The 14913-nt window shown below is 34.0% G+C and overlaps 1 protein-coding gene across 3 annotated transcripts in view; it reads left to right on the top strand.

The window, feature by feature from the left end:
* The window catches only part of ANK2 (ankyrin 2), a 674296-nt gene that overhangs the window by 176225 nt on the left and 483158 nt on the right, over positions 1-14913 (top strand). For 2 of the 3 annotated variants that reach the window (XM_053217030.1, XM_053217029.1), the window contains exon 2: positions 3379-3439. The exons of the other annotated variant lie outside the window; for it this stretch is intronic. In XM_053217030.1, the coding sequence (XP_053073005.1) occupies positions 3419-3439 (21 nt within the window). In that variant the 5' untranslated portion in view covers positions 3379-3418. The remainder of the gene's footprint in view (positions 1-3378; positions 3440-14913) is intronic. 3 annotated transcript variants of the gene reach the window in all.

Here is a 14913-nt window from a genome sequence, read left to right as displayed (position 1 = left end):
TCTTCTGTAAAAGGGATTTAGTAATTTATGTCTTTTTTTTAAACTTTTTTTTTCCTTAGTAGGATCCATGCCCAATGTGGAGCCCAGTGTGGGGCTTGAATTCACAACCCTGAGATCAAGATCTGAGTTCAAGTGTCACTCAATCAACTGAGCCACCCAGGCTCCCCAGTAATTTTTGTCTTATATGTCATGAAGAATAAATAGATAATATATAGAGCTTTTAATATATTGCAGATGTTTACTAAATGATAGTTAAAGAAGAAATGATAGAACACAGGCATCTCTCATTTCATAATTTTTTTTTCATTTTGGTTTAACTATGATATGGAAGATGCTTATTCAACTTGACATTCCTTGGTCAGCCATTTCGGCCAATGCTTTTGTACATATTTTAGACTGACTCTGAAGTAAATTTCATCCCTCAGGTTTCTTTCGTATAAGAATTATTGAGACATCTGGCTGGCTCAGTCAGTAGAGCATGTATGTGACTCTTAATCTCAGGGTTGTGGGTTCAAGCCCTACACTGGGTGTGGAGCCTACTTAAAAATTTAAAAATAATCAATTTGACAATAAATTTTGTATTAAAAATAAAAATAAACATAAATAAAAAACTAAAAATAATTATTAATGTAGTCTTTGCAGGTATAAATTAAAACTAGGAAATTTTAAAACTAATTGTGGATGTTGTATGATGAAAAGAATGCCTTTTCCTTGATTAAATAGGTATATGGTGCATGCATATTTTCTGTTAGGCTAAGAAAATATTTTTTTTAAAAGAACAGATGAATTTGTATATACTGGCATGACCAATATCCACAAGGACAAAAAAAAGCAAGTTCCAAAGCAGTATTATATAATTTTTTTAATGTTTGTTTATTTTTGGGAGAGAGAGAGAGAGAGAGAGAGAGAGAGATGGAGCATGAGCAGGGGAGGGGCAGAGAGAGAGGGAGACACAGAATGTGAAACAGGCTCCAGGCTCTGAGCTGTCAGCACAGAGCCCAACACAGGACTTGAGCTCATGAACTACAAGATTATGACCTGAGCTAAAGTTGGATGCCTGACCGACTGAACCACCCAGATGGGTTAATTCACTGAATTTTTAATGTAAATTTGAAAGCATTCTTTTCCAATTATTACAAATTAAAAGGAGGCCTTTAGAATATTATGAAAAACTGGATCTTAGTAGAAAAAAGGAATGAAAACAGAAGATAGGATGTTACAATAGAGACCTAGCATCAGAGAGACAATGGCTAGAATCCTGGATCAGCACTGATCATTTGTGAACTTGTTCAATATAGACTCTGAACCCATTCCTCATGGGCTTAGAGTGTATAATATTTCACATGGCTATTGTGAGACTAAATGAATAAATGTATGTAAAACGTTTAAAGTCAAGACATGGCCTTCTTTCAACAAAGTATAAAACCTACCACCTTTTGAGTGCCAGCCTTATGCCAGGAGCATCTCTAATCTTCCAACTAAGCTCATTTCATGAGAAGAACTAAGGATCAGAGTTTAAGCAATTTTTGCAGGGCCTATAGTTAGCAAGTGGCAGAGTTAGGCCTTGAAGCCTGGCCAATAAGATTCCAAAGCCAGGCTCTTTCTGTTAAACTGCAGTTCACATCCTTTGACCTTTTCTCCCATAAGGCACAAATACACTTAAAATAGCTTTCTGAGAAAAGCCAAAGGGTATGATTGTGTAGTAAGTTCTCTCTGCAAATCTGTATAAGAAAACTATTTAGGTTGATTCATACAGCTCATAAGGCAAAGGTATAAAATACTTGAATATTCTGTGTGATTGAAGCCTGCTTTTGAAATGTGGCTCAGGAAGTCATCTTAATCGTCCTCACTGCCATCAACTCCAGATTATTCTGCGTATCATAGTCTGTCTGCCTAATTTTATTAACTTCTATAGTGGGGATACTCAGGAAAAATTGGTGCATTTTCCTTATAGTTTTAAAAATTGTTATGTAATCAGAGAAATGACAGAAACTTTAAAGAGCCTATAAACCCTAAAGAGGATAAACACAAAATAAAAGAGGAGGGATTAATAAGATTAATATGTATCAGAGAGAAAATGCAAGAAGAAGATCCTGTTGATAATTGAAGAAGAAAACGTATTAAATATTTAGAAATGAGCTTAGGAAAGGGTGTGCATGGAATATACAAAGAAAACTGAAATGCTTTTTTTGGGAGATGAAAGGAAAGATCAAATAAGGGATGGATGAGATGGCAAACAATTGTTGTGGTTGTCAATTCATGTAATCTATTTATAGACTGATGCCCTCCTCTTAGGCCTTATTGGACCTTAAGGAATTAAACTCAAGAAATTGATACTAAGCTTTATTTGGAAAACACATAGGCATGAATCTAAAAGTATATTCTGGAAGAAAAAGAAAAAAGAGCAACAAAGAAGGATATATCCTACCAGATATAGCAAAACACATAAATCAGCAAAAATTAGGACTGAAGATGAGTGGAGCTGAAGAGATAAAAAGAATACACACACACACACACACACACACACACACATACAATACACACTCATACTTAAATTATTTTTATAGAAATTTGGCAGTATTTAAAGTCATTAAAAAGATAATGGCTAACTAAATTTGCAGACCTTGAAATGACATGCATGAACTCTAGGCAGTGGCATGGAAAATAATTATAAACAATAATAATTAAGAAGAAGAATACAATAGTTTATATTTACAGTGTGTTAGATATGCTAGGTTTAAAGAAGTACATACTTAACATTCATGCGAGGATTATATTTACCTGTTAAACTGAGTACATGTTCATATTCATAGATTTAAAGGAGAGAGAACGTGAATTAATAAGAACAGTGTTGAGTTCAGATAGTGGAGTAAGAATGATTTTTGTTGTTCCTAAAATTCTTTTACTGTTTTCATATTGTTTTAACAATAAAAGTTTTAATATTGGTTATGTAAACTTTTATGTAGAATATGACCAAAGCATCAAAGTATTGTTTGGCATATTAAACTTGAACCAATAAAGACAGTTCTCTAGTATGAACACAAGAGTTTCATCTTGTTCACAAGTATCATGAGCATGTCAAATCTACTAATGTTGCTTAAAGTTCCCTATGATTAGATATTTTCATAATTTCTTAAATCTGTTCCTCTTATATATGCTATTTTTCCATCTTTTCACTAGCTTTGCCTACTTTTCTGGGCTCTTAAAATATTTACATATTTTTTTGTTTTGCTCTTTTGCATTTATAATAGAGTGAGTTTTCTTATAAAGTAATTTTTAAGTGCTACTACAAACCTATTTTTATTAGAAATGGAAAAACTCTTCTTAATAATAAATTAAAATGATTTCAAACTTACGTTTCCTTTTTTGTTCTTTTAGGTAAGTAACTGAACAGGGACATGAAGAACTGATATTTCAAATGACAGCCATGTTGCAAAAGGTACTTTTGGTATTTTAATATCACTGTAAGAGTAATCCTATCGAAAGGTATAGAGGTTGGAAAGTAACTAAGTACAATTTTGGCAAAAATAATTTTTTATGTAAACAGATTTAAAGATGTTGGAGCTTTAATAATATTTTAATTACGAAAAATGTAATATTGTCAGTATTACAGGGGAGTAGAAAGATAAAGAGATTGATCATTTTGTCAACATATTGACTGGTGGAAAGAGGGAGGTTGGGGACCAAGTTAGGTGTAATAGACAAAGTGAACACATTGGGATTTGTGCATCAGAGTCATCTATTTTCTCTAAGGGATTATGGTTTCTTGTCTGTTATCAAAACATTATCTCCAGGATTGCTCATCAAACTGATTGCTCTAAGCTTGTCAATAGCGCAGTTTGATTCTGGATAATTTAAATGGATTGAATCACTGTGGAGAACTCTCCAGATTCTATTTATGTAAAAAAAAAAATGTTTTTAAACAGAAGGGAGGGAGGAAGGGAAGAAGGAAATATTACACTTAGAGAGAAATAAAGAATATAAAAATTCTCAGTTCTGAATATCTGTCACATGCATGGTTTGTGGAAATCTGATTTTTTTAAGTCCCAAATCTCATCTAGAAGAATCTCTTTCTTCTCTAGAAGAAATCCTTAAAATATTGTAGAAACTATCATTGTCACAGGGGAAACAATTGCATTATGAATTGTTAGACGAGCTGTGTGATACCATTAACATTGGCAATCACACAAAAGACTGTGATATTTTAGATGCACTGAACCATGTATTGTCCCTTTGTACTAAATTAACAATTCATTTCAATAAGCAGAAGATACATGAGAATATCAGAAGAAGGGAAATCAACTCAAATATAAAATCACAATAAAAAAACTTCTCATTTTGCTTAAAATTTTCTGAAGGATCTTACAAATCTCAGGACAGGTGCCACTGAAGAGGCCTAATGTGAAGAGAAATTTGAAAAAAAAAATTGGGGGAACAACTTTATACTAGGAAGTTTACTTTTTTTTTTTTTTAATTTTTTTTTCAACGTTTATTTATTTTTGGGACAGAGAGAGACAGAGCATGAATGGGGGAGGGGCAGAGAGAGAGGGAGACACAGAATCGGAAACAGGCTCCAGGCTCTGAGCCATCAGCCCAGAGCCTGATGCGGGGCTCGAACTCCCGGACCGCGAGATCGTGACCTGACTGAAGTCGGACGCTTAACCGACTGCGCCACCCAGGTGCCCCGGAAGTTTACTTTTTTAATGATCATTTAATTAGCATACATTTTCTCTGCTTTGTGGCTATTCTTTTGTCAAATGAGATCTGGGGAATTTTATCAATACTGATAATGAGAGCACTAATCAGCTTGGGCTGTTTTTAGAAAGGGCAGATATTACCCTGTCATATTATAGTAATATGTTATGATACAATTTGCTTCACTTGAGGTACAGTGAGGCTTCCAAGTGTAAATGCCAAGTCAGCAGTTGGATTGATGAGTCTTAGAAACTCAGAGAAGAGATCTGTGGTGGATTTTGAGAATCATTGTCTTACAGTTTGTAACTAAGACCGTTGAAATAAGTAAGCCACTTTTGTAGAGACTATAGTGTGATAAAAATTTGAGGACTAATTCCAATACTTGAAAGAAAGGTGAGACTAATGAGTTGACAGAGTGTCAAATGTTACTGACAGGTCAAGAAACATGAAGGCTTCAATAAACCCATTAGATTTTCCCATGTGAATGTCCTTAGTAACACTGGCAAGGGAAGTTTTGGTGAAGTAAGGACAAAAGCCAGATTGGAGGTGGATTGAGGAATAAATAGGAAGTAAGGACATGGAGTTGGCAAAAATAATAGCTCTTTGAAAAATTTGTCTCTGAATAAAAGTGGAGAGAATCCAGTAGCTGGACAGGGATGTTGGGATGAGAGAGAGCCTTGAACATGTTTAAATGTTCATGGGAATGGTGCAGAAGAAGGGAAGAAACGAAGGTATGGGTTTCTTGAGAATGAAGAAAGGGCTGGAGTAGGCAGTGCAGGAAAAGAGATTACCTGTACCTGGTGGGAGGATACCTACTTCAACATAACTAAGGCAGGGACAGGAGGGTGTGCACACATACAGATAAGCTCATAGACTTGGTATAATACTTATAAGGAGTATTAACCATGGTTTCTCTTTTCTCTATGAAGAAGGTATGGCCAGTGCAGTTAGGAAAGTTTTTGAGGAAAAGAGGAAAGCTGGAAATAGTGTTTGTAGAGAGTAGAAGGGGAGAGGGAAAGTTGTGTTGGAGACTAGGTTGTTAGACTAGGCTGGTATCAATGACTGAGAATTTGTAGTTTATCAGATTCTCTGAATTTTGCAGTGGTCTTAAGATTCCAATTTGTGAACTTGCCAATTCAGTCAAGCTTTGTAGATTGTGACAAGCCTTAGGTGGTATAAGGATTTATTGAAACCTAATAAATGATTACCTTCTTCCATAGAATTAGGATGGAACCATATTTGAGGACATTCATCTAAGTGTGGTCATTTCCCTTAATTTTCATGAATATATACTATGTATATTTGTAAATGTACTATATGCATGAATATTATTTTCAAAAAATCAGAAATCAAAGATTTTCTGCTTCAAGGAAAGGGATCGGAAAGATAGTGACTATTCTTTTTCAGGTCCTCAGTTTTGGTGTGTATTTCCTAATGACACTATTTTCATGGCAAAATTTAGGATCACTATTTGACTTTGAAGAAAAGATTCCTTTTTTTAAAATCCAAAGTTTGTGTCCTATTTGCCATGACAGAAGAGAGCCTGTTGTCCCTACTCAGGCGTCAATAGCTTGGCACATTCTTCCTCTTCTGGCGAGTATCCTTTGGATAGTCAATTAGACTGTGAAAGTATTAAGTGGGTCCAGAAGATGAAAAACTTCAGTTTGTTGACTTTGAATTGTAAGACTGTTATGTTAATATGCACATTTAACTAGAAACTCTAAATTTCCATTTCCCATTTTGATTTTTAAGAGTGTTTACTTGAGGGCATAGAGCTCTTTATTAGACTGAAGAGATCTTCTAGTTCAGGAACTTTCAAATGTTTTTTTAGCTGCAAAACCACTTTGAAAATTAAAATTTGGTATAAACAAAGATAAAAAGAGAACTGTTCTGGTTTCATTAGGCATGGGGGATGTTGGATCCACCTATAGTCACCACCTCCTTCTCATCCCACTTTTGGGTAGGTCTTCTGAGACCTCACCACTGAACCTTGGAATATTGAAAATTAAAATTCTAGGTGATCACAACTATACTGAATTTCATTAAAATATAAAAATTTTAAGATAAATGGTGGTTTGCGGATAATTTTGTTCTCTGATTAAAATAAGCAGGTTACTGCCTACTTTGACCCAAGTCATATAATTATTTTATAATGCTAATTTTAGTGATAATAGATACTAATTTTGGCCAAAGAAATTCCATAAAAACCATTTCTAACTATGTTTCAAATCTGCGGTTGAAAATGCCAGGCACTCCATTTAATTATGTTTGCTGGTCCGGATGACCAAAGTTTGTAAATGGGGAGCCCTTTGGTAAGCTCATGAATAGAACTGTTCTTTATTGTTCTTGAATGATGGACATATGACTACGGTAGAGAGGATTTAACTGCCTTGATCTTGAGCCACCATGAAAGTGTGTAAGTTACCAAGATGGTACTCTTCCATTATGGTATGACTTTGCCTAGGGCTGACAGTATTTATAGACATGGAATTGAATATTTTCGAGAGAATAACAGTACCCTGTCTAGTTGGAAACTAGAACATGGATAAAACAGATACAGTAAATGGTCAAAAGAAGGCTAAATCGGAGTATGTGAACTTGCTAACAGAATTATAAAGACAGACTAATAAAACCAATTGGGGAAGTACTAAACATATGATATGTGACACATACAATACCGAATAGTTTATTTGTGTTATTTTTAATAGTTGTAGCAACCCAGTAAAGTCGATATTATGACTTGTTTTTATATTGGATGGAACAGAGGCTCATGGAAGTTAAGTGGCCTGTCCAATTTGCACGGCAAATTACCAGAAAATGTGGTAGAGCCAAAATTTTGCTGGATCATTTTATTTCAAGACCAAAGTGGCCTAATGAAGTCAGATCCAACAGCCTGCTGGGATTAGAAGTAGCCGAAGTTTTGAAGGGAAAGTTCAAAACTGTTAGAGACATAGCAAGAAGAGGCTTGGTCCTCCATGCCAGAGAGTGCTGCCCAAGAAGTTAAATACTTCAGTGGTTCACTGAGAAAGAAGTGGCTCTGAGAGTCCAATGAGGGTTTGTGTCCTTAGAACCTACTGCCTTTTTAATTGCCTCAAACAGTCCTCCCTCTAAATAACTGTGGTGATTAGAGGACTATCTCTTCAAGGCTCAGGTCACTTGGGGCTTATGCCAAAGAGAGCTCTGAATATAGAGATCAATGGGATGAGCTCTGGCTGGCTGAGGACTCCCTGTGGTGTCCCTGATTTTGGAAGCCTGGCCCATTATCCTTTCTTTCATTCCAAGATTCATTTCCTGGGGAAGGAGAAGGAGCTCAGTTCTGGATTATGTCCCTGACATCTTCAATTCAAGTGTATATTCCTGAATCATACATTCGAATCTACACTGGTACATGAAATCTTGTTCTAGGTAAAGAGAAACAAGTAACAAAAGGAAATGGGAATAATTAAAAGGGTTAAATAGGACATCATGTGAGCCAAATATAAAATTTACAGTCCTGAGTGTTTACATTTTTTTCAAGGCTTGTTTAAATATGTAGGGCTTAACTAATAATAATAATAATAATAATAATAATAATAATAATACAACTTTAAAAAGGGGCACTTGGGTGGCTCAGTGGGAAGAGCATGCAACTTTTGATTTCCAGTTCATGAGTTTGAGTCCCATGTTGGGTGTAGAGATTACTTAAATTAAAAAAACAAAAACAACAAAAAAACCTTAAATATGTAGGGCTACTGGGAGAAAATAGCAGAGACTAATCTTTTCAGGTATTAGGAAATAGAATAACCTACATTGACATGACTATTGATAATATGTATATTTTTGCTTGCCTGTGATGTCAACATTTTTTTATACTTCAAATTGTGCCAATGTATCTGTTCATGTAAATCATATGTAATATTTGAGACATTTCCTCTGGTAATGGAGTATTGGTCCTTTGTTTTGATCAACAATTGTAACACGGTTTGCTTAAATTTAGTTAACCCCAAACTCTCAAGCTCTGTATTTTTGGGGTATTTTTTCCTGAAGAACATATATAATTGAGAGAACAATAGAATTAAATTTGCGCATCTTAATCCATTTCAATGTTACCAAACCTTCAAATAAAAATGGGGGCTTTATAGTCTCTCCCTCTCAGTTCTTGTGACCAGAGAAAAGAATGCTTTTTTCTTTCATTCTGTTTCCTCTTTTGTTATGTTTTGGTTTTGGTTAAAGCTGTTTACAGCTGGCATACCCCCCCTCCCTTTTTTCTGTTCTTGGGAAAAAAGGAGAAAATGAAGACTCAGTAAACCAAAGCACTACTAATGTTTCTAAGTACTACTAATATACTAAGAAAAGAACATAATTTGTGTGTGTGTGTGTGTGTGGGGGGAAGTGTTCGCTCTATGACAAATTTTCCTCTTTCACAACCGGAAATACTCCTTCACTCTGGTCAGTCTATGTACAAACAGAGACTATGTAGAAAGGATTGGTATCAGATAAAGTGAACAAAGCTCTAATGAACTAATTGATTACTTACTTTTTTTCAAAGCAAAATTTGCCTCCTGCTCCCATAATTCCTCCATTTAACTTGTATAAATTATAATTCTAGCAAAGCTAGTAACTATTACAGTTGTTAATTGGTCACGTAATTAACCACAGACACAACAGTAAAATTTATGTTAGTTTTGGTGGTCAACCATATCTTTAGTGTTTTAAGTTTTTGTAACAAATAAACAATAGAGTAAGCAAGCTCTTCTTGGGCTTCTCCCACCGTCCCCCCACCCCCCAAAAATTAACATGAATCACATCAATTTCCAATGTCTGAGGCCACATGCTTAGAGGCAAAGCATATGGGGAAAACAGGACCTTACCCTGATCTAAAGCTGAAAAAACGGATCTCACAGAAAAGAGCATGCCCTTCTTAGCATGCATCTGGCCCTTTTCATTTTGCTTTCATCAGCTGGGGCTGTTCAGTGGTGCAAAGAAAACATTGTAAAATGCTGACAGCTTTTAGAAGTGCTTCTGAACTCTTCAAATAATGGTAAGAGTTGCAAATCTTATAGGAAGAGCCTATCACAGAAAAGCTTTATTCAGCTCCACGGGGAATGGTGAACTTCAGTTACTGAGAGCTGCTCTAAAGTAAAATACTTATGATAAGGAGGTACTGGAGTATTCATTGTGGTAAAGCTTAACGGGAACAAATGTGTGTTTCATTGCATGTCTAAATCTAATATCTGTAAAGGGTGTCTGTGGCCGCCAGCAGAAAAGGAAAGAGTGAAATTTTGCAGATGGATAAAAAGGAACTTTGAATAACCAAGCTTAGGTTTTTGGCAAAAATCCAATGCACTGGGAATTCTCTAGCAAAATGGGTTGAACTTGGCAGATCTACAAATATGCATATTTCTACTCAGAACAATCAAGCAAACATAGAGACTTCCAGAGGAACTAATTATCTTTGTCTTTTTTACCTTAGAAAGAGGGTCATATTTGGAAGACAATTAATTGCTAAGAGATTTTAGAAGCAACATTTAAAAAATGTTGAAAGAAAAACCTGTATTTAGCCTTTTTCAAAAATGTTTTTAATACCCCTTTGTGCTCCCAAAATAATTTATCATAATTGACAGAAGCCCAAGCCATATGGGTTTATAATTTGACGACTTGTATATTTTGCCATTTGCCTTTTGAGTAAAAGGAAAATTCTATTTCAATATCTTTTGTTTTTCTTGCTATTTATTGCTGTAGCTTTATCATTATGAAATGAATCAATGCAGTCAATTTTCTAAGTATGTATCTGTACAAGACAAACCCTGTCTACTGACTCAGATTATTTACATTACAGAAAAACAAGCTATAGAGGAATATATATGAATGTATCTCCAAAAAGTATTTTCTGGAAAACATTGCCATGTGAAAATGTACTGTATATATTGATATTAATATATAGTATATGTTTTATATTTGATTATATGCATATAAATAAATTGGGTGATGACTTGGTTTTTCAGTATAAAATATTATAGCAATTACAACTAATTTGACCCTGTGTTCTAAATTCAAATATAGGTATTTTAACTATTTTATTTAAAAAATGAAATCATACAAAATAATAGAAAGAACTGATTTACTTAAAATGTAAATCTCTGAATTTCACATGTTGTAAATTTTTCAGTTACAATTGGGGTATTATAAAATGTTTGGGCTAAAAATAGAAAAATTAAGAGAACACTTATTTTTAAGAGTGGACTGGTAGATAGAGAGCTTTTTAAATAGAATGAATAAATTTCTATTTTCTGAGGTAGAAAGATGTCAAGGTAAGGAAAAGAAAAAGAAAAGAAAAGAGATAGAACACTGTGTGTGAATCTATTTCCATCATAAATATTTGTGCGTAGTTCTAGAAAATATCTGAAGGATACTACACAGTTAATTGTGGTTACCTTTGGTAAATAGAACTCTGTGAGTGGACACAGGAGACTTTCACTTTTATAAATGCATTTTATACTGTTTAGATCTTTTTTTCAATATGTATGTTTTCACACACACAGACACACACATATTTTTATTTAAGGCAGTATGTGTACATATTTAAAGGGCTAACACAGTGAAAAAGACTACTGGTCCTGACTTGAAATTTACTAACCATCAAAAGTAAATTGATCTGCTTATTTTATATCATTGTTATGAGAATTATTTGGCATTGTGAGTGAGGAAGGGAAGATTAGTTCTTTTTTGTTGTTGCTGTTAAATATGAACACTAATAGCCAGAAAATGGAGCAGGTCTACTGAGACAATTAGGCTGAGAATAAATGGATCTGGTTGACTTTTGTAGAAAGTATAGAGTTAAGGTAGTGTTGTTATGAGATTAACACTGACATAACATTGTTTCTCTTTGTAAATATTGCCCTGAAAGGATTGAAATTAGGGAGTCACAAAAACATCCACATGGTAGAAAAGATTGTTATGTGATAGTAAGAAAATACATGTCATTAGCCTTTGTTAGTGAGTGAAACAAAAATAGCAATTAGGTTCTCCCTCCCCCCCCCACCCCCATAATACATGTGGAATTCTGGCTATGGTCCATCAGTTTCACCTACTATAAATCTACATTAAAATTCCATACAGCCTGTATCCTTCAGGAATACGGCTAATTTAAAATTTTTTATTATAGAACAGGCGTGCATAACTCTTATGCTACTGTTATAAACTTCCTAGATTGTGTGTATATATCTATATCTATGTATCTGTGTATCCCTTTAGCTGATGAGTATTTCACATTTGATTTTTATTATTATTATTTTCTACTTAATGAAATTTATGAGATGAAACAATTTAGTAAAGTTATCAACTGTGTGAAAAGTTTAGTGAATAAACAAACTTGATTAACAAGAGACAAAAATGAAGAACAATAATGGCAAAGTAGTAGCAAACCTAAAATATCATAGAAGCACTATATTAAGATTTTTATTTTATTTTATTGTTTATTTATTTATTTATTGCACCAAGAACTTAGTGAGAACTTTTTATTTTTGTCAATTTTATGTAACAACCAAATGAGAGAATTATCAATATCCACTTACCAAGTAGAAGGAGAGTGAGGAACAGAGCATTTAGAAAATCATCTCAAAGTCCACTAATCCTTTAAGAAGAGTGTGGGAGTGACACTACTTTGTCTTCTCTGGATATCGCGATAGTGTGAATAACTGTTGAGTTTCTGCCATCTACTGCAAGGCACTGGCCTAGCCCTGGTGAATTCCACCTCCACCTTGTCAGTGTTACATTTCTATATTTCCATGGGCGCTCCTTATCTTTTCTTCTTATGGATATTGTTTGACTTAAATTTTCCTTGTGGAGAACAAAGGGATTAAAGTTATTCCAACCAAGATAACTACAACAAAGTTGAGGATTAAGCAGTTAGCCAATTCACTTGATGTCCTTTTTGTTTCAGCAGAATAAATCATGTTGCTCAGCCTCTTGTATATTATGGGCATTTAATAAATGTTGCATAACTGGAGGAATGAATACATTAGGATGCTATTACAAACCTCATCAGTATACTTCATGATTCTTTTACTATAGCGAAACCAGAATCCAACTCTAGAATTTATCATTTAAGTCTTATCTATAATTTTAAAAAATGCTGGGACACCGAACAGTTCTGTAGTTCACGTAGGTTACACGGATTAGCAATCGAAAATAAAGCAGCCTAACCCACATTCCTATAAAATTAAAAAAAAAAAATCACGTTCATTTGTTTGATGGAAACTGGAAGTGTATATATCAGATAAGTAAGTAACAAGGGGTGGGGATTCTCCTTTTGAATTAACCATTTGATAGTGCCTTATAATCACCTACAGATTAAGATTACTTGGATGACATGGGCTCAAATATTGATGGTCTCTTAGATATATTGAATTTTGTGTGGTTCTATTACCTTTTCTCAGTGAGTGTTTGTGTAGTTGATTGGAAATGTGCTCTTGGCTAAGCCTGAGTGTATTTGAGACCAGGTCAACTGAGTGATTGACTGATCCTGTCAACAATATGATTTTTATATTTGCTTTCAAAATGTAGACACAAATGTCTGGTATTTTGTGAACAACTCAGTAATGAATGTCTTTCTATTTTAGTTAGTGCGTTTTACAAAATGTCCCATACCTAGGGGCTGTGTCTCAGCATCCCCCAAGAAAAGCCATTGGTTTTATCATATATCCTGTGAATCATGGGTAGAAATTCAATACTTTTTTTTTATTGTGGTAAAAACCACATAACTTTATCAATACAATTTTAAACAAAGTCTAACGCTACTTTTGTACTTACTATACTGTCAATGACACCAAAAAGAAGCTAAAGTTGTCTCTATATAATTTGTTTTGCCAAGTTATTCAGATAAAAAAAGAAAACCAATATGTACATAAAATTTGTCAATAATTTTTTGAGTCAGCTAGAAAAATAGTTCACCTTTCTGAAGCAAGTTAGCTAAGAGCATAGTTATGTAACTACTGTACTAGCGATTATGTCATGTTAACAAATTTGGATATGGCATTTTATGGATATGTGGGCACAGTATTTATGGCTCAGGGGAAAAAAGGCCATTTTTAATGAATATTTTTTCAGTAACACAAATTTGGGAAAAAGGAGAAATCACTTATAAGGTCTAAGAATTTCCAAACAGGACTGCCCCACTAGTTCAATTGGTAGAGCATATGACTCTTAATCTTGGAGTTGTGAGTTCAAGCTCCATGATGTATCTAGACCTTAATTAAAAAAAATAAAGAATTTCCAAACATACTTCCTATTAAGAGATGACTAAAAACTTTGATACTTGATATAAAAGCATTGCTTTATAAGCCACTCATTTCTACTTCAGCTTCCAAACAAAATTCCACTGGTATAACATCAAATGTAAGAAAAACCATTTAGCTGCCAATTTATTTTGAGGGGAGTGGGGAGAGGTTATATTAGGATTTTATTTTTTCTGTCCCTCTCATTTTCTTCCATGAAAAGCAATTTGTCTTTTCAGTGGGGATTCCCAAAATGTGTATTCTTAGAAGAGTAACATGGAAAATATCCCACAATTCAGAGAGCTGGATAGTGGGTGGCCCATACTACGGTTTCTAGAAGACTGAATTTGTAAATAGCCTAATTTATTTTAATATTATGAAGAGCAAGTCAGCCATGTGACCATAAGTGGAGTAGAGATAATGTATTTGTAAATTAAATACTTTCCAGTTTCTAGAAATAACTACATCTAGGAAAACATGATTTAAAAAAAAAATACTGGACTGGAAATCCAGTGAAGTCTCTAAGGTTTCTTCCAGATCTATAATTCCATGATATATTGTGTCAATCAATGATTGGACCAAGACATACTACATAGGCCCAGGGTTGCCTATGTAACAATAAAAGAACTATTATTAGCTTGCATAGTACTTTACATAGTTGTTCACATCTATTGTTGTTAGGTTCTTCCCATTGTAACTATTCAAATTATTTGTAACATTGGAATAATGCTGTATTAAACATTGCTTGAACTAAGTATGTAATATTAAGTATTTATATAAAAGGCCAGTAATAGGCACTTCAATATCCTTCAGCAATATAAACTTTTATGGCAAAATGCAGCTTGTTGTAATGGTTTTTGAGCCATATAATTCCTTTCCCTGTTGAATAAAGTCATTATCATTACCACTTTCTAGCAAGGTAATGAAAATACTGGGAGGATAAGAGATTTGTCCAATATAATAT

Source organism: Acinonyx jubatus, chromosome B1 (genome assembly GCF_027475565.1).
Source record: "Acinonyx jubatus isolate Ajub_Pintada_27869175 chromosome B1, VMU_Ajub_asm_v1.0, whole genome shotgun sequence".
NCBI classification, from domain to species: Eukaryota; Metazoa; Chordata; class Mammalia; order Carnivora; family Felidae; genus Acinonyx; species Acinonyx jubatus.
Note: the sequence above shows the minus strand (reverse complement) of the source record. Positions and strands in the feature narration are given on the sequence as shown.